Raw genomic sequence first — 17,491 nt, forward strand, 5'->3', positions numbered from 1 at the left:
ACGGAGGGGAAAATTTTAAGTACTGAGATTGCCCTTCAAGACAAAGTTTGGGACAAAATTAGCTGGCTTTTTCAATGTTTAGGTGCCACTAATTTTAACTTTCACACTCTTTGATTCCAAGTAAATTCTTACTTAAGGTACATGACATCTCTTCTAAGTAATAATGTTTTTTTTATTATCATTAAAAAAACTCACATGCACTGAAATAAAAAAAGATAAAAATAGTACACAGTAAAATAGAGATTATTATTATTATTATTATTATTATTATTAGTAAAAATTACTGTTAGTACCTGAAAATTTTAAAACTTCTCAAACAACCCCTCCGATATTTGAATTTTTCAGACAATTTTTTTTTGTTTCAGTACACTTTCTTTTCAGTCATTACAGCTCATTCCACCAGTTTATTCTATCTTACAACATGTATCTCTTGTTTAATAATTATAGTTTTTATTTAACATAACGTGTTTACGTGTAACCACACAAATTTTATTTAATATGTTACCTTTTTCATTTAATATTTGGTTTTTCTATATAATATCTGAACTTTCCGTTTAATATTATGTGTTTCTTTTTAAAAAACTGAGGGTTATTTCTGTCAACATCAGCTACTTTTATATTCCTGAGGAAAGGCCAAACAAAGGGGACAACGAATAGGAGAAATAGAAGTTTGGGCTCTAGAGGGATTTGGGGTAGCTCATATTTTATAAGAGGTGCTTACTTATAAATCTGATCATATTAAAGCTTGTCAAAGAGGTACTTGGTGCTAAAATTATTTGAAGAACAATACCTAACCCCAAAGATACTCCAGAATCCTTTCGATTGCTCGTTCGAGAACTACTATTTTTGGCTTTGGAACTGAATCATTTCCTCGTATCTGAAAAGAATTTCCAGATTAATAGGAAGAAAGCTTGGTCTGAATGAATCAGAATTTATATTCTATAATTTACTAGTATAAAAATCAATAATTTCGAATTGGATAAGCTGTCAGAAAAACGAAGATTTTTTTTAAGAATATCCAAATTTGAGAGGGCTAAGTATTCATTAAAAAAACTTTCAAGGGGTTTTTGGTAATTACAAATTATTATTATTATGGACGTTAATTATTATTAAAAATTGAAAATGGTGTGGGTTTAGAAATTAGAAGAGAAGTGTTTGATGATAAACCCAAAATATTGGCGGGAAGTCATAGTCAAAGGCAGGCAACGTACATCAAAGTTTAGATGCTTATCCGGAAAGCGAGTGACCTGCCACCCGCTACGTGGTGGTTCGATGATTTATTGGACGGTCCAGATTTGATATATTCATTATAGCTTGGATTTCTTTTTTTTTGCATACCTTGTTAATATATTTTATTGTAGAATGCTTGCTTGATATATTTTAGCTATGATCCACTAAAGTGCTTGATTTCATAATTTTTTTTTAAGGTTATAATGTTAACAAATTACCCCAAATATAGCTCTGGGAAATTATTTTTAGATTATAATGTTTTTTTTTATGTAATTAAATCTAATGCAAACATGTTTCAATTTAATTCATTTACTTAGTCAACCTTATCCCAATCACATTGGTTTCAGCTTTTTTATTTTTTACTTTTTAAAATAAATGTGAATGAGCCACAATGACCAGTGTATCAAATACTGAGCAAACCTAATAGATAAAGTATTTTTTTTTCATACATACTATAGATGTTCAAATTCCACTCAAGAGTTCACTATACGTGAATGGTAAGGGTCCCTACATGCACAGGGTATCACTAAAAAAAATCTTGGTACTAGATTGGTCCTCTATTATGGAAAGGCACGGCTAGACAATACACTGATTATTGCATTTGTTGTATTTTGTCAAAAAAAAAACTCTCAATTATTGTCTTGGAACGAAAGAAATGTACTCTACTTTTCTATTGTAGACGGTTTTTCAAAAAATTTTTTCTCAAAAAATTAATATAATAAAAAATAAAGAAGAACAGAGAAAAAAACATTTTAGACAATGTCAAATCATTATCACCTCAATAACTCAGCGGTAAAACACTTTTATAGTAATAAAAAATATGTATAATATTGTTTTTTTAAAAAATAATAATGTGAAATGAAATCAAGGGAACTGACCAAGTTATAAAACCAAATAATAAAATATTTATTATTACATGTATCTATTTATTTATGTATTTATTTTCTGTATATATATATATATATAATGTAGAATGAAATCAACATTTATTTTAATAAATCTTGAGAACGAAAGGCATCAATATTTCTAGACATAGACTTATTAAGACCGGGTGCTGACGTGGCCAAGGCACTACTCATGAACAAACTTTTAGGCGAAGTAGTATGGGAACGATAGAGTCTAGTGAACTCAACACACTGTCTTATGATGGAGAGAGCTGTGAAGTTAGTGTCATGGTCATTCTTAATGGTGGTGGGATGATGAATGCTTATGTTTGGGCTTGCTGTGTAGTTCTCAACGAAATATACACAGTCTGTTCTGGCTCTGAAGGCTACTTCTCTTTGTAGCTCTTCCGTTTGCTTCATGTTCCTTAATACTCTCTTGTGTGTTAGCACCACCACCACATGAAGCCCTGTCACATTCCTTAATTAATTACTCTCTGTTACTTTCAAATTAAGTTTATGTATATTTCATAACTAGACAATTAGTTTTGATTTTTTAACAGGGGAAAACTTCACATATTAATTCATCTTAATTATAAGAATGCTCACTCTACTTTATTAAAAATAGTTACATAAGAAGTACTTGCAAGAAAAATATATATGTGTTTAATTAGTTTTTCTTCACCTTCACTTCTTTTATATATATATATATATATAAATAAATCATTATTTTATTAATTACAATGAATCAATCCTTACTGACATCCCCATCTATATAATACATGTGATACATAGTGATTTAAACATTTTACCAAAAATAAAAAATAAAAATAATTACATAAAACCAGAGTGAGAAACAAAAACATAATTTAATAGTTTTCTAATTTACTTGTATTTAAAACGTGTTTGTCGTAAATTTTTTTAAAAAAAAATTAGAGTGAAAAATGAGAAAATTAACACAAAACTGACAAATAAAAATATACCAGTAATTGCAATAATTTATCTATTTTTTTTTAAAAAAATATACCACTAATTTACCAAAAGTAAAATGGGACTAAAAAAAAAATATATTAATTATTTGAAAATATATATTTTTTTATCTATGAAAAAAAATTAATTGGTTTTGAGAAACACCTCCAAAGTCCAAACAAAGAAACACCAATTCAAGTATTCAACATAATTAATATTAATTAAAATTATTTTTACTCTAATCAAAATCTTATATATTTATATATATAAATAAGTAAATGAGAGAGGGGCCCACACCTCGTTCACGAACAACGCTGGCAATATCAGTGAGCTTCTTCACCGCGATGGCCCGTTCCTTCAACGATCCCGAACACCGGAACACCAGAATAACGCACTCCGGCGCCGGAGTTCCGACGATGGCCGCTTCCACGTCAGCACGCGTCATCCCTGCCGCATCCGGAAGCGGAGGTCCGTCAATGAGATCCACTGCCACCGGCTCCACCCCGGCTCCGCCGGGGTCCGCCACAAAGGCGCGTACGATGCGCGATGATTGAGATACCGGCGCGGCGCCGGGCGGCGCGGTCTCAGCGCGGAGGAGGAGGATGGGATCGGATTCGGAGGCTAGGGCACGGCAAGCAGTGTTGAGAAAGCTGCTCTTGCCTTGGGATCGGAACCCCATGATGAGAATGGACGGCGGACGAGGGAGGAGGGGTTGGAGAGCTTCGCGGATCTGGCGGCGGAGAGCGGAGAGGGAGATTTCCCGGCGGATTCGGCGGATGAAGAGGAACGTCGCTGTGGCGGTGATGGCGCTGGCGGTGAATCGGAGAAGAAGAGTCATTGGGATTTTGGGAAGCATGATGGCTTTTCTCAATTTAGGGAAAAGTTTGGGGGGTTAAATGGAAATTTGGCAGAAGAGTTAAAAGACTCTTATTAAGAGTGCATTGAGGTTTGTTTTTCAATGTGATATTTAAATATGATAAACAATTAAATGAGGGACCAAAGAATAAAGGTTGTTGTGGAGATTAAGGTAACAAGAAAGGATTTAGTTCTTTTCTTCGTTCTTAGTACTAACTTTTTTCTTCTTCTTTTTTTTTTAATTTCTTTTTATTAGTCTTTTTAATGTAATTTAGAATTAAAAATATTTCTTTTTTTGAATTTAGAATATGGCCAATACCGGTATGACCACTGAGCACTCCGGTGACCCTGAGAGCAACTTACCTTGGGAGTAATCTCCTATCTTCTGTAGCATCTGTGTCTCCATGCCCTTTTTGTTTTTTTTTGTTATTTTTTTTTCTGGTGAGATTTCAATATCTTTCCAGTTGTATCGTTCATTCCTTCCCCTATTCTCTTCTCTTTTCTTTTTTCAGAGTTTTTCCTGTTTTATTGTTCTTTTTATTTCAATAAAACTATGGTTTATCCATATTTATTTAAAAAAAAATAATACTGATAAGGAAGTGTGAGTGACACCGAAAACAAGGAGGTTTCCACCCAAAACAAGGACCAGTTTTTTTCATTGCTTTCAATCAAGGTTTGCTAACACATTCCTCCTATTCTGTCTTCTAATAAATCTTTTTTACTTATACATGTGGTTATTCATCTTTAGAAAAAAAAAACAGACAAAAATATGATCTAGTTATAAAATTTTATTACTGGTAGATATAGGTTTAAAAACTTTCGTTTGAATTGGATCTAGTAATGTATAATATTGTTGAAAGATTTAGAATTTAAAAATATGAAGTGAAAATAAATTTGATATACGAAAACTTCAGTGTGAAAATTAATGTTTTTAAATATTAATTTTGAGTTGAAACTAGTACTTTAGTAGGGGATAGGGCATTCTTGGGAATGGAGGAATAGACTTTTGACTTCAAAGCCAATGAATAAGTGACTTTTATTTTAAATTAAGCAACTAACTTAGCATTATCTTAATTTAAATATTACTCCATTTAGCTAAAATAAAGTTAATTAACTATGTTATTTTTTTTAAAAAAAAAATATAAATTAATTAAAAAAAATTAAATTTTTTTATATTTTTTTAAAAGATCAAATTGGACATCAATTCCACCTGGCAATCATGCATGCAAAGGCATCATCCTTGCTGGAGATTTCACATGCATATCACTACACCTCTAATTTCCCCTAAACACCCTTAACAAATCTCAAAATCTCATTAGCTCAAACCTTGGTTCTCTTGTCATTCTGATGATTGTAAGGGTTAATAATGTCATTTTATTTGCTTTCCATTCACTAAACCCGCCCTTTTCCCTCCTGGTCCACGATGCCGCCGCGATCGAAACCTCATCGATGGCGGCGCGCCGGCTCCGGGGATGCTCCGGCGGTGGTTGGAGGGTCCTCACCCTCGCCATGGCAGCGGTGGCTACTGCCATAGTAGCCGTTCTTCGCCTGGTACTCTCTGCTCCGCTCCCAATTACCTCCCTTTCCGACTCCAGCTTATCCCCCGTTCCTGGTGCCGTTCCCAATGTCTCCTTAGCCCTAGGTCTTGCTCCTCGTCCGATTTCCTCTGATCCCCCATTGAATTTCGCTTTTGCTACTCCGGTGGCCTCGCCGCCGCCGCCTGTTCTTGTTCATCTGCCTTCTGGGGATGTGAATTCTGGCTCTGCGTACTCAGTGGTGAAGGTTGATTCCAGTGATCAAAAGCCACGGCTTGTGGAACCAAAGGTGATTGTTTGATTGCTTGATTGCTTGATTCTTGATTTGCAGGCGAGTCAGTGTTTTTCAGGAGGAAATTTGATCACTTTTTGTCAATTTACTTGTTCAGGAGCCTGTTCAGTTATTGACAAAAGATCGAGAGCTTATTTATGCGAAGAGGGAAATCGGCCGAGCGCCTCTTGTTTCCGATGATCCTGAGCTCTATGCGCCGCTCTTTCGGAACTTGTCTGTCTTCAAGAGGTGATAAAGTTGAGATTTTTATGTATTCAGTGTGATGCCAATTTATAGGATTTGAGATCCTTGATCTGAATATTGAGTTTTGCTTTGCTGGCGTTGTCCTGCTTCTAGAATTGATTGATGTTTCTTACCCTTTTCTTTTTTAAATTGTATTATCATTTTTTTTAATTAGATTCCAAAGTGACTTAGAAACTGACTTTGGGATTGTTCGCTTGAAATTCTTTGATATTTAGGAAAGATGATTGTTAGCTGAACATATGGAGAATCTAAGGGTGATTGAATTAAATCTCTGAAAAGAAGAGATCAAAAGATAGTATCGATTATATAATTCGAGCTATCCAATAGCTATTTTATGTTTCCGAATTGTATGATTTTGCTTGATGGAAGATATAATTAAATTTGATAGACAGCAGGACTATAGTTTGAACCAGTAATTCATGTTGTATGCCATGGCCCTCCATTGTAACTGGGCTTGATCACCTTTTTCTAATTGATGTTTGCCTTATGGACAGAGATGCCTAAAATTTAATCATGACTTTCTGTTTTTCAATTCTTCATCTTTCTTATTGCTTTATTAAGAGCATTTGTTTTTCAATTCACTTACCAGATGACAATATGTTACCAACTTATAATAAGTCATAGCTATATGAATTTGCTTAATCTTGAGTTAGTTCAGTCTCTGCAAGGTTTTGGACTTTGTGTTTCCATCAATCCTTTTTCATTCTGTTTCTAAATAACCTCTAATTGCTAATTTTTCAGGAGCTATGAGCTGATGGAAAAAATACTTAAAGTTTACATCTACCAGGAAGGGACAAGGCCTATTTTCCACCAACCGGATCTTAAAGGCATTTATGCTTCAGAGGGCTGGTTTATGAAATTGATGGAGGTAAACAAGCATTATGCGGTGAAGGATCCTCGTAAGGCTCACTTATTTTATCTGCCATATGGTTCACGCCAGCTTGAGCTTGCTCTTTACGTGCCTGACTCGCATCGTATGAAACCGCTGTCCCTCTTTCTGAAGAACTATGTGAATATGATTGCGGCAAAATACCCTTTCTGGAATCGGACAAAAGGATCTGATCATTTTCTAGTTGCTTGCCATGATTGGGTGAGTACATAGTACAGATAGTTTGCGATAACATTTTATGCTTGGAAACTACTTATAAAACCTTTCAAGTCCTAAAATTTTGCATCACTTCTCCATGTTCATTACTTGCTACTTTATCTTTTGGTTTCTTGTTTGTCTTTAGGGACCTTATACAACAAAAGAACATAATGAGCTTTGGAAAAACACTATTAAAGCCCTGTGCAATGCGGATGTATCTGAAGATGTATTCATTCGAGGAAAGGATGTGTCCCTCCCAGAAACAAATATCAGAAATCCTAGGCGGCCGCTGAGAGACATTGGAGGAAATCCAGTCTCCCAGAGATCTATCCTTGCATTCTTCGCAGGTAACATGCATGGCAGGGTGAGACCTGTCCTTCTCAAATATTGGGGAGGCAAAGATGAAGATATGAAAATTTACGGCCCGCTCCCAAACAGGGTGGCTAAAAAGATGTCTTATGCTCAACACATGAAGTCAAGCAAGTTCTGCATTTGCCCTATGGGTTTTGAAGTTAACAGCCCGAGAATTGTCGAGGCAATCTATTATGAATGTGTTCCAGTAATAATAGCCGATCATTTTGTTCCTCCTTTTGATGAAGTGCTGGATTGGAGCGCATTCTCTGTGATCGTAGCCGAGAATGATATACCAAATTTGAAGGACATATTGTTGGGTATTCCTCTCAGAAAATATATTTCCATGCAGACAAATGTAAAGAGATTGCAGAAACACTTTATGTGGCATGCCAGGCCAGTGAAGTATGATCTCTTCCACATGATTCTTCACTCCATATGGTTTAATCGGTTGAACCAGATCGAAGCTCCGCCAGTGGATGTTTGATCCTCTCCACAACTTTTTCGATCAAATACTGAATCACTTTCAAAGCTTTGTTTATATGTCATTGCCATCTTCAGTATCGACGACGGAACTAATTCTTGCTGATGCAAATACAGACCACAGGGCAGGTATAAGGCAATCCTTTTTTTTTTGCTCACTGATTTCTTTGGCAGTGGATATGCATGTAAATCTGTACCTGTAGATGAAAAATAGATGAGCCATTCTCAGCACTTAATTATTTTTAGTTGCAAATAAAATACAAACCATTTCTTGTATAGTTTGAGACAAGGTCAAGATATACATTTATTGTACAATAAATCCTTATTTCTCCTCTGATACTTTTTGAACATTTCAGTTTAGTCTTTGTCAAGTTTTTTTACTTTGTAACTTTTAATTGAACCACCGAATATTTTTTTAATCCAGACATTAGAAATGAAGAATTTTTCCGTAAAGTTCAAATTCTTTGGTGTTGGGCAAAGTTTTTATCCTGAGTTGTGTAAACTGTAAAGGTTTGTACAAAATGCTTATTTAAAGAAAATTTGAGATGTATATGTACAAATTCTTCGTCTAATCTTTTATTATATTAACTCTGAAGTATCAATAGGGCACATTGATAGATTCTTTCAGAGAACCAACATCGACATTTCCAAGTATATCATAACAATTGGCATTAAAAACCAATGATCAAGTGTTCCATTCCTAACTAGATCTTTATTGGAATTCTATTAAAATCCTTCACATATAGTGAGAGTTTAAATTATGGGTGAAAGCACAGTTTTAGGAGTATGAGTAGTGATTGTGTGCGAATGGTCCTAGCACTCATATATGCATAAGCATCACTCATACTTGCTCCGTCAAAATTTATACACGCCTCTGTTTTTTTTAGCAATTTAGTTGCTCATTTTGGCAAAAACTGGTATTAAAAATATTATGTAGCATAAAATATGTGACCTTGTAATAATAAGAAAAGCAAGGGTCACAAAAAAAAAAAACAAAAATAAATGAAATACTATGACTTTATACAGGATTTCTTCAAAATAAAATCAGTATAACATGCAATACATTGTGCATGGCATGGCGTGACTCACTGGTAATAATTAAAAAAAACAAGGATCCGAACAATAAATGAACTAGGATCACATACAAGTAGTATACAACATTTTATTTATAACAACACCACCAACAAAATCAGTAGAATATATAATGGGCAACATTGGATGTACAACAGGCTGAGCTAAATTCTCCTTCTAAAGAAATTGAAAGCAGAAACAAGAGAACTCATGGCGAAAACCAGGAAGGCCAAGAAGGAGACTGCAGCTGAACCCCTGGCCATGCTTGGGAATGGATCATTTCCCCAATACTCAACCCATTCATCTGCTCGTGTTGCTGCTGCTGATGATGCAGATATTAGTAGGTACGCCAGAATCTGTAATCACTGGTAACTGTCATTTATTGACACATCAAATGCTAAGCCAAAAGATAAGTTTTAATCTTTTGGGTAAATTTTTTAATATGTCACTAAACTTTGACTCAATTTCAGTTTGATTATTGAATTTTAATTTGCATTAATTTGATCACTCAACTTTAATTTGATTTCACTGGTAGTAAATCAAGATATTTCGAGCCCTCAAATGAATGATGTGGTTTTTTTTCGATGACATGGACATTTCCAATAGACTTAATAATGTGTCATGAATAGGACTGATTTGGATTTTCAGACAGCCATGTGCCATGTAATCAATTGCAGGTAGAAATCATTGATTTATTTCCCGGTGAAATCAAATTATAAAAAGTTCGGTGATCAAAGTGAAAATGAGTCAAAGTTTAGCGATCTAGTAAAAAATTTACCCCCCTAATGTGAAGTCATAGACTCATGTTTTGATGAGAATGAGAACAAATGAAGTAAATATTGTTTTTCCTAAATCAAATAATTATAATGTGTCTGTATCTTCAAGTAATATGAGAAAAAAATGGCAAGCATAAGGATAGATAGAACAAAGAAATAAAAGATTGGAGGAAAAAGCAACAGACCTTTCCTCTTGCTATTAACCTTCTAAATTCATTTTAGTAATTGAAAGATGTCTTTTGTAATTCATGCTTGTTGACTATCAAAGATACAGTGATTTATCATAACCAATGGATAGAAAACTAGGTTAAGTTATGCAATATAGTACAAGCATTATTTGATATCAACAGGCTTCTATGAAGGCTAAACAAGATCTAACAAGTGGAAACTATAAACAATTGAATTAAAAAACAAAGAAAACTGTTTGAAACTCTCGGAAGAGCTTTACTTACCTGATCCATGGAGAAGTTGAAGATGATTCCTATGTCAGGACGAATGAGGTGCTTCCCTTCCACGCATGCCTGGAATAGCGCATACAAGAATCCAAGCACATTCACAGTGATTGCATACCTAACAAACCAAAAAAGGAGAACAAAAAAAAAAACAGAGAACAGGCCTGTGAATCTCAATCACATTATGAATTTCTGATTCAACAATCAATAGATCAATTCCACAAATAAATAAATTAGCCACAAAAGTGAAGTTAAGTAAGCGTTAGGAACTGACAAATTTCTTCTTTAAAATTGTAAAATCTACATTTTAGCTAATTTATTTATTTGTCATAAATATGTCACATGGCACCACATCTTATATCACCTCAAAAATTCTATCTAACAAAAAAATTATGCTTCTGTTGCAATGAAGCAGAAATATATGATTTATAATCAGCAAAATTTAAAATTTCAACGCCACTAATGAATTGAAGTTTAAAGTACAAAATTAATAAAATAAATTTGTATGTTTCATAAAAATGAAATAAAAAATAAAATAAAATAAAATAAACCACATATTTGAATTAGAAATTGGGATAGAAAAGACAAAAATAAACACTAACTTATCCCTAATAATTTTGAGAAAACTGACCATCTCATTTGATATAATAACTAATAATTATCACCACTTTAATAACTGAATAATAAGATATTTGATTCTTATGCGGAAAATCAAAGATATGACTCCTTAACACATGACTGACTTGTAATAATAAAAAATATTATCAAAAATTATATCTATATATATAATGACCAATAAGTAGAACTCACCACATATATATATATACACAGATATGTATGTGCATGTTATTCCCTAGAATCTGATTCCAAAAACATTAAAACAATCAAGCTATATCACATCAATATCCAAATAAAACATACATCCATACAACAACAATAGATGATTAAACAACAAAGAATAACATTGAACAGCAGCAAAACGCCTAAAATTTAAATTCCTACAATTATATATAGTTTCTAAATCCGGTATGAGAAGCAGGTTAATCTCTGATCCTAGTCTATTATATTTTGATATGTCTTTATATAATATTGTTATTATTTTTATGTGTATTTGGGACATATGTCAAGTTACGATAGAGTATGACGAAAAAAAACCATGTTTTTTTCAATAAAGATGAAATGAAATGAATTTTTTTAAAAAGGAGACAAGTGCCGGAAACATGGACGAAAATTTTTTTATTCACTAACATGAAAAGTACCTGTACTCCGTGTATTTGTCGTAGGAGTCCTCGGCCCAACCTTTGTTCCGATCGGCGGCCATCACCGAGAACGAGATCAAGCACAGCGCCGCCGCCAACACACGCAGAGCCAGCGAACCCTGACGCACCGCCGTCGTCACCGATTCCCTCCTCATGAACACCCCTCGATCCTTCGTTCCTCCGTTGCCCCTCACCTTCTCCGCCGTTGTCGCCGTTCCACTCCACGTCGAGAAACTCGCCACCGAAGTCGCCGGAGCAAAACCCTGATTCTCCCTCCCGTTGTGTGCCTGCGGCGTAGCGGAGTCCACCGTCTCCAATCGCAGTGGCGACTTCGGGTGCTCTGGGTCTCGGATCGGCAATCGCAACGTTGGATTTGTCATCGTGCTATCTATATGATTTTCCAACTCCTCATCCGCTGCTACCGCTGTTATCAATCGTGGTGGAGATTGCTGATGCTCCGAGCTTCGGATTGGGGATCGTGACGGCGAATTCACTACTCGCAAGCTCCGCTTTTCCGATTCCACCTCCGCCGCCGTTGCTACTACCAATCCTAGTGACGACTTCAGCCGCGCCGAGTTCCGAGCAGGCGATTGAGAAGGCGAATTCATCGTGCGATCGGAGAGATCCTCCGATTCCTCCAGTGCTGCTCGTGCAGGAGATTGCGGTTGGGGTGGGTGCTCTGGAACCCTGATCACCGATCTAGACAGCGAATTCTTCATGCTATTGCTCCGATTTGGGGGCAAAATCAAGCAAAAGCTCAAGAGAGACGAAGACGAAGACGAAGACGAAGACAAGCACGAAGATATACACAAAACACTCAGCTTTTCATTCGTTTATTTAATATCCAAGCAAAGGGCCTGAGAAAAAGGTCGACGGCAAACGAGCGGTTCCGATGAAACAATGAATTCCGATCCCGAGGCAAATTCGTGGTGGATGCTTGATAACATCATCTTGCATATATACTGTAGTTCATAGCATGAAGCAAGAATAAAATAAATATGAAATTCAAATTCTCACAAAGTTTGTAGCATAAATTAAGGAATCATTTCAATTTCAAGATTCTTATGACTAATTTCACATAAATCAAAAAGATGGAATGTTGTTATTACTGATAAGGTCTATTCATAGACTCCAAAACACTTTCCTGAGATTACATATATTGCCTTGCTTAAAACAGAAAGCTAAAACAACGTATAATGAGGTAACTGGGATGTACATGATCATCAAGGGAAAATTGATGTTTGTAGAAGAAATATATGCATTCTCGGCCTCCTCTGCATCGACAAAAAAATCCGTGGAGAACTTGATAAGTTTAGTCGGGGAGCCTCAACCGATCGAACAGCACTAAGAAGCTATGCTCAGGGACGACGTAAAGAAAGCCCAGCTCCATGCCCCGGATATGTGGTCCTAATCCCTGCAGAGCTAACTGTGAGTTTTCTCAAACAAATGCTAGAACATAGTTACCTTAATTCAAATCCTGTTGGTTTTTGTTACTGAGTGTAAAAGAACCATTTTCTTATCTAGTGTGTGGTCAGACAAAGTATGGTTTAACAAGTCAAAACTCAGAGAAATGAATTTCCAAACATAGTAATTTTACCTTGCCATTTAGTTGGAGAAGTTGTCCTTCAACCCATTGTGGATTCTTGAATCCAGGTTCTGCTATTCTTCCTTGACCTTTGTAACTTGCTACCTATATGTATAACATGACAGAAGATGATGTGCCGCAGAAATCGACCATCATATAAATGAATGAATCAAAAGTGCTGGACAGCCTGGACCGATTTTTAGATCAAAAGTTTAATATAAAAACATGCAATTCATATGCCTGTCATATAAGAAAGTATAAAGGAAAGAACAATTACCACGCCAAGCTCATCAGGAAACATTCCCCGGTTAGCAAGGCGGCTTCCTTTTCCAATTTTGGCACGAAAAGTAACCTGAATATGAAAATCAGGACACAACAAACTAAAACTAATGCATGAAAATAAAGTGTGGTACCGAACTACTACCACAAACCTGCCCAGCAGGAACATTTAAATCTCCGGTTAACTTTACTGCTTCAACATACTCAAAAAATTCAACATCTGATCCATTGCTTGTTTCATCTGTGTCATTCCAGTGGCCAAATTTGCGTCTCAACTGTACCACCTCAATGCCATAGGGACCAAAAGATCCCACATATAAACCTGCATTTCAGATCAGTTCAAGAGATCATGAATCAGTATTCTACAACAAAATACCAGCCTTCTATAACACCTTACCATCAAAAGGATCCAAACTATCATTATCAGTGGTGATCCGGTTAAAGATAGTGGTCCTAGGCAGTTTGTTTCTTCTCTGTGCTTGGCTGACTGCAAGCTTAACCACCTCCCGGAGATCTCTAGAAACCTAAAATGATTGATAATTAATGACTAATTCATATATTATCTATGTACTTCAATGTAACATAAAAATATTTCTCGAGATGCAGACTTTATATGACAAATGCATAGATTGTTGGCAACATTGTCACATGTCATTTCATGAAATGATGTAGAAAAGTTCTTAACCATAAGGGATCGAATCCTCCATCTGCTAATGACCAGGTAGACCCCAACATCAAGGTTAAAATCAATCAACCAACTTACACATCTACATGTTTCTGGTATCTCTGATTTTCAATAGAAATATAGAGGAACTAGTTTAGTCCAAAAAGTAAGATGCCAAGCAAGGCCTCATATATTTATTCATTTGGTTTGAAGTCTAAAAAAACACTGATTTATGTGGCAATGAAATACATTGTCCATTCTAATGAAGAATCTATAAAGGCGATAGAAAAAAAAAAATTGCTGCCTATAATAATGAAATAAAGGTTTGAAATTAAAAACCTTCGAAGAAACTTTGTCAGCGCTCAGAAGTCCTTTTGCGACATCAGGAGGCATAAGGTCAGAAGCTGCTTGGGCAGCAATTGCAGCAATTTTGATTTTGGCAGATCTTCTTTCCCCAGCATCTGAATTACTGCTTCTGCTTGGAATGTGTAGCGTAAATAAATCCTTCTCCATATCATTTATTTTTGCAGGAAGGCGTATGTAGGATTTCGACAAGACATCCTCTTTGTTATGAAGCACGCCACCAATAATAACCTTCATGGCTGTATTTTTGTTTTCTTCATTGGAATCAGTATCATCACCAGCTGAATCTTCTCGTTGGAAATCATCCACGCTACTGACCTCATCCTCAGAAACCTCAGGAGATGCATTCTTCACAACATCTTCTTGCATTAACTGCTCCAAAGAATCTGCATTCACTTTGACATCCTCTGAACCACTCACATTGACTTTAACCTTGAACCCAGGAATTCTTTCCTTGAAAAAATCAATAACACTCTTTAAGCCTTCTTCATTAGCATCCTTAACCTTTGCATCATCATTGCTCTTTTCTGTTGTATCCTGCGGTTTATCATCATCGCTATTTTTCTCTACTGCACCTTCATTGACCAAATTGCTTTCTAGAGTTGAGCTATTAGAGTCAGCCATGGGTGAGCCATCAGTAGTACCTGATGCCAATGTTGAAACCATTGAATTCCCTTTCACCGACTGCAGGTATACGACCTGTAGAAAGGTTGCAGAGTTGGTAACTACTTTTTTTTTTTAACATCAGCTTGCAATCAAGTCACAAGCTTTGAATCATACCTGCGTTATGTACGACCCATCATCATTTTTAACAAGAAAGATTTCAAACAATGGAGTCCCTGGAGATCCAGTAATCAGTTGTCTGAAATGGCGTAAGAATGTCATTCATAAAATATTCATATCTAGCAAAACACCTAAGCAAAAATTTCATTTTTTTTTTAAACCTTGGATAGTAACTCCTGGCTACAAATCTTCCCAAAGCTGGAGCTATTCTCACTATTCGACCAAACGGATCATCTGAATCCATTGACCAACCCACCCACCATCCTACCTGAGAATTCATAACTCTAACATAAATATCATCTATAACACACGATATAATAGCAATCCAAATAGAGAAGGACAAAACTATATCAAATTGCTCTTCTTCTTGATGGTAAAGACATACCAAACCAGTCCCCGCAATCCTACATAATCTGGATGCATCATGGTACCGCTCTTCTTCAATAGCATTCTGCAAAATTTCAAGAAAGAATCAAAGCTAGAGTCTTTACTTCAAAGATTGAAACTTTAGTGATTGAAGCAATCAACCCACGTTCAATTCAGACATAACTTCAGCTACCACATCCTTTGAAGTAGCTTCCGCTATTGCTCTCTTCAATTTAGCAGCTTCCAAAAAATCCTCTTTCTCAATTGCATCTTCAAGTTGAAACTGATAAATTTAAAAAAAAACAAAAATAACAAAAATAACAAAAACAAAATTTCTTAGAAATACAAGGATTGCGTCATAAATTTCGGAAAGAATCAAAAGAAAAAAAAATTCATGAAAAATCCACAAAACGAAATCAAACCCCAAGAAGTCAAAGATCGAAAAAATGGAATTCAAGGAGAATGGTGACCTTAAGAACGGAAGAGAAGTTCTCCGCCTGGTCAGTCTCAGAGAAATGGCGGCTCCATCGATTCCAGTCCCAATCGGAGCAGCCATCAGTGGCGGCGGAGGAGGACGAGGACGAGGATGAGGAGGAGGAGCAGCGGCAAAGAAGAGATTGTGGATGCTTGTAGGACCTTGAGATGGCCCTGCGGGAGAACGTACCGGAGAAGGTTAGATGGGAGGAGATGAACGGCCGGGATTGAAGGATCGGCGCCGGCGGTGAGGTACGTGCGCCGCACGCGCGCGGCAGCGCCATTTCGCTTGGACTCTTTTGAGGACTGGATAGAGTTTGGGGAAGGCTTTAAGTTAGCGGAGCATGTGGCTGTGGATCAGCTGTTTGGGTTGTTGTATTCAAATTGGTAGTGGGGCTTTTATTGAATGACACGTGGCTACTTTTGGATTTATTATTTTTATTTTCCTATATTTTTGTGAATATTTGTCTATTTGTTATATTTATATGTGTTTACTCCTTAAAATTTAATTTGTTTGTATGCATTCTTCTCTATTTCATGGACATCGTTAAAATATATATTATAAGTTATATAGATATTAATTTTTAAAATGAAAATTTTGATTTTTTATTTAATTTTTTAAATGAATATAGTTACTCTTATTTTTTATTTTCATTTTTTGACAAAATGTGAATAAGTAAAGTGTGAATAAGTGTAGAGTTAATATTTCAACATACATATGCTTTTATTTCGTGTGAGTTAAGTTTCAATATGAACACCTTACGCAATAAACTAGGTGTTACTAGACTACAACATCGTTGATTAATTTTTTTTTAATAATAAATATGTTAAGTACTATTAGAATTTGTTAGAATTTAAATATAATAAATGAAATAATTTTTTATCTAAATATGTAAAAGTAATTTTGTTATTTAATATGTAATAATATATAGGGCAAACTATATGTTTTAGTCACTAAATTATTCGTGTTTTCTTAATCTGGTCACTAAACTAAAAAAAAATTCAATTGGTCACTAACGTTAACATTTTCTTCTAATTAAGTCACTCATTTCAATGTCGTTACCCTGACTCTGAGCTGGCGCGCCATCTCACCTGACACTGTTGAACTTTCTCTTTGATTGCTGACGTGACATTCCACTTCAACAATCCATTGTCACATAGTACCTATCTTATAAATTACACCAAATCCACATGTTTCAAGCTTATTCACTCTAAGCTGATACTCCTCCCACACACTGCCATTATAAATTATACAAAGCAAAGCAAATCCTCCGCTTTTGCTTTCCAACAAAAGCTCGAAGCAATCGAAATCAGACCTCGCCGAGCATGGTGCCCACTAATGCCAAGTGCCACCTTCTCACAAAGGTCGCGCGCCTCGACAAGCTAGCATGGGAGATCCAAGACTATTTTCTCGCTAATCTCTAAGACCTAGAACGAGGAACATACCCTTTGCTAGTGCGTCATCGCCCTTGATTCGGACCTCCGCAAATTGG

The 17,491-nt window shown here is 35.6% G+C and overlaps 4 protein-coding genes across 5 annotated transcripts; 1 reads left to right on the top strand and 3 right to left on the bottom strand.

Annotated features, from left to right (window-relative positions):
* Nucleotides 1-2,216: 2,216 nt before the first annotated feature.
* Nucleotides 2,217-4,119, bottom strand: LOC120280439. Its single transcript, XM_039287284.1, has 2 exons — nt 3,378-4,119; nt 2,217-2,581 (listed from the first exon to the last, which is right to left on the bottom strand). Exons 1-2 carry the CDS (start codon nt 3,934-3,936, stop codon nt 2,217-2,219), a joined length of 924 nt encoding a protein of 307 aa, XP_039143218.1. The 5' UTR covers nt 3,937-4,119.
* Nucleotides 4,120-5,334: 1,215 nt separating this feature from the next.
* Nucleotides 5,335-8,073, top strand: LOC120279995 (probable glycosyltransferase At5g03795). The gene is made up of 4 exons (XM_039286683.1): nt 5,335-5,759; nt 5,860-5,990; nt 6,747-7,095; nt 7,238-8,073. Exons 1-4 carry the CDS (start codon nt 5,385-5,387, stop codon nt 7,928-7,930), a joined length of 1,548 nt encoding a protein of 515 aa, XP_039142617.1. The 5' UTR covers nt 5,335-5,384; the 3' UTR covers nt 7,931-8,073.
* A 951-nt stretch (nt 8,074-9,024) lies between these two features.
* Nucleotides 9,025-12,424, bottom strand: LOC120280323 (CASP-like protein 4A3). The gene is made up of 3 exons (XM_039287117.1): nt 11,485-12,424; nt 10,226-10,343; nt 9,025-9,353 (listed from the first exon to the last, which is right to left on the bottom strand). Exons 1-3 carry the CDS (start codon nt 12,201-12,203, stop codon nt 9,162-9,164), a joined length of 1,029 nt encoding a protein of 342 aa, XP_039143051.1. The 5' UTR covers nt 12,204-12,424; the 3' UTR covers nt 9,025-9,161.
* A 139-nt stretch (nt 12,425-12,563) lies between these two features.
* LOC120280322 (protein EXECUTER 2, chloroplastic) lies at nt 12,564-16,312 on the bottom strand. 2 transcript variants are annotated; one of them, XM_039287115.1, is made up of 11 exons: nt 15,995-16,311; nt 15,691-15,807; nt 15,544-15,609; nt 15,320-15,426; nt 15,156-15,237; nt 14,352-15,074; nt 13,746-13,872; nt 13,501-13,670; nt 13,347-13,421; nt 13,082-13,174; nt 12,564-12,898 (listed from the first exon to the last, which is right to left on the bottom strand). In XM_039287115.1, the coding sequence occupies exons 1-11, from the start codon at nt 16,280-16,282 to the stop codon at nt 12,797-12,799; spliced, it is 1,950 nt and encodes a 649-aa protein (XP_039143049.1). In that variant the 5' UTR covers nt 16,283-16,311; the 3' UTR covers nt 12,564-12,796. The 2 variants fall into 2 exon arrangements, with proteins under 2 accessions (XP_039143049.1, XP_039143050.1); XM_039287116.1 differs by lacking the exon at nt 12,564-12,898 and having other exon boundaries at nt 13,134-13,256; nt 15,995-16,312.
* Nucleotides 16,313-17,491: the final 1,179 nt, after the last annotated feature.

This window comes from Dioscorea cayenensis, chromosome 17, assembly GCF_009730915.1.
Source record: "Dioscorea cayenensis subsp. rotundata cultivar TDr96_F1 chromosome 17, TDr96_F1_v2_PseudoChromosome.rev07_lg8_w22 25.fasta, whole genome shotgun sequence".
Lineage (NCBI taxonomy): Eukaryota > Viridiplantae > Streptophyta > Magnoliopsida > Dioscoreales > Dioscoreaceae > Dioscorea > Dioscorea cayenensis.

Coding starts and splice junctions, on each gene's coding strand:
- LOC120280439 (XM_039287284.1), bottom strand. CDS start 3,936: ATGCTTCCCAAAATCCCAATGACTCTTCTTCTCCGATTCACCGCCAGC. Junction 2,582..3,377: donor CAGCGTTGTTCGTGAACGAG/GTGTGGGCCCCT, acceptor GGAATGTGACAG/GGCTTCATGTGGTGGTGGTG.
- LOC120279995 (XM_039286683.1), top strand. CDS start 5,385: ATGGCGGCGCGCCGGCTCCGGGGATGCTCCGGCGGTGGTTGGAGGGTC. Junction 5,760..5,859: donor CACGGCTTGTGGAACCAAAG/GTGATTGTTTGA, acceptor TTACTTGTTCAG/GAGCCTGTTCAGTTATTGAC. Junction 5,991..6,746: donor AACTTGTCTGTCTTCAAGAG/GTGATAAAGTTG, acceptor CTAATTTTTCAG/GAGCTATGAGCTGATGGAAA.
- LOC120280323 (XM_039287117.1), bottom strand. CDS start 12,203: ATGAAGAATTCGCTGTCTAGATCGGTGATCAGGGTTCCAGAGCACCCA. Junction 10,344..11,484: donor GACAAATACACGGAGTACAG/GTACTTTTCATG, acceptor TTGGTTTGTTAG/GTATGCAATCACTGTGAATG. Junction 9,354..10,225: donor TCAACTTCTCCATGGATCAG/GTAAGTAAAGCT, acceptor CAGTGATTACAG/ATTCTGGCGTACCTACTAAT.
- LOC120280322 (XM_039287115.1), bottom strand. CDS start 16,282: ATGGCGCTGCCGCGCGCGTGCGGCGCACGTACCTCACCGCCGGCGCCG. Junction 15,610..15,690: donor AAGTTATGTCTGAATTGAAC/GTGGGTTGATTG, acceptor GAAATTTTGCAG/AATGCTATTGAAGAAGAGCG. Junction 13,873..14,351: donor CTGACAAAGTTTCTTCGAAG/GTTTTTAATTTC, acceptor CAATCATTTTAG/GTTTCTAGAGATCTCCGGGA.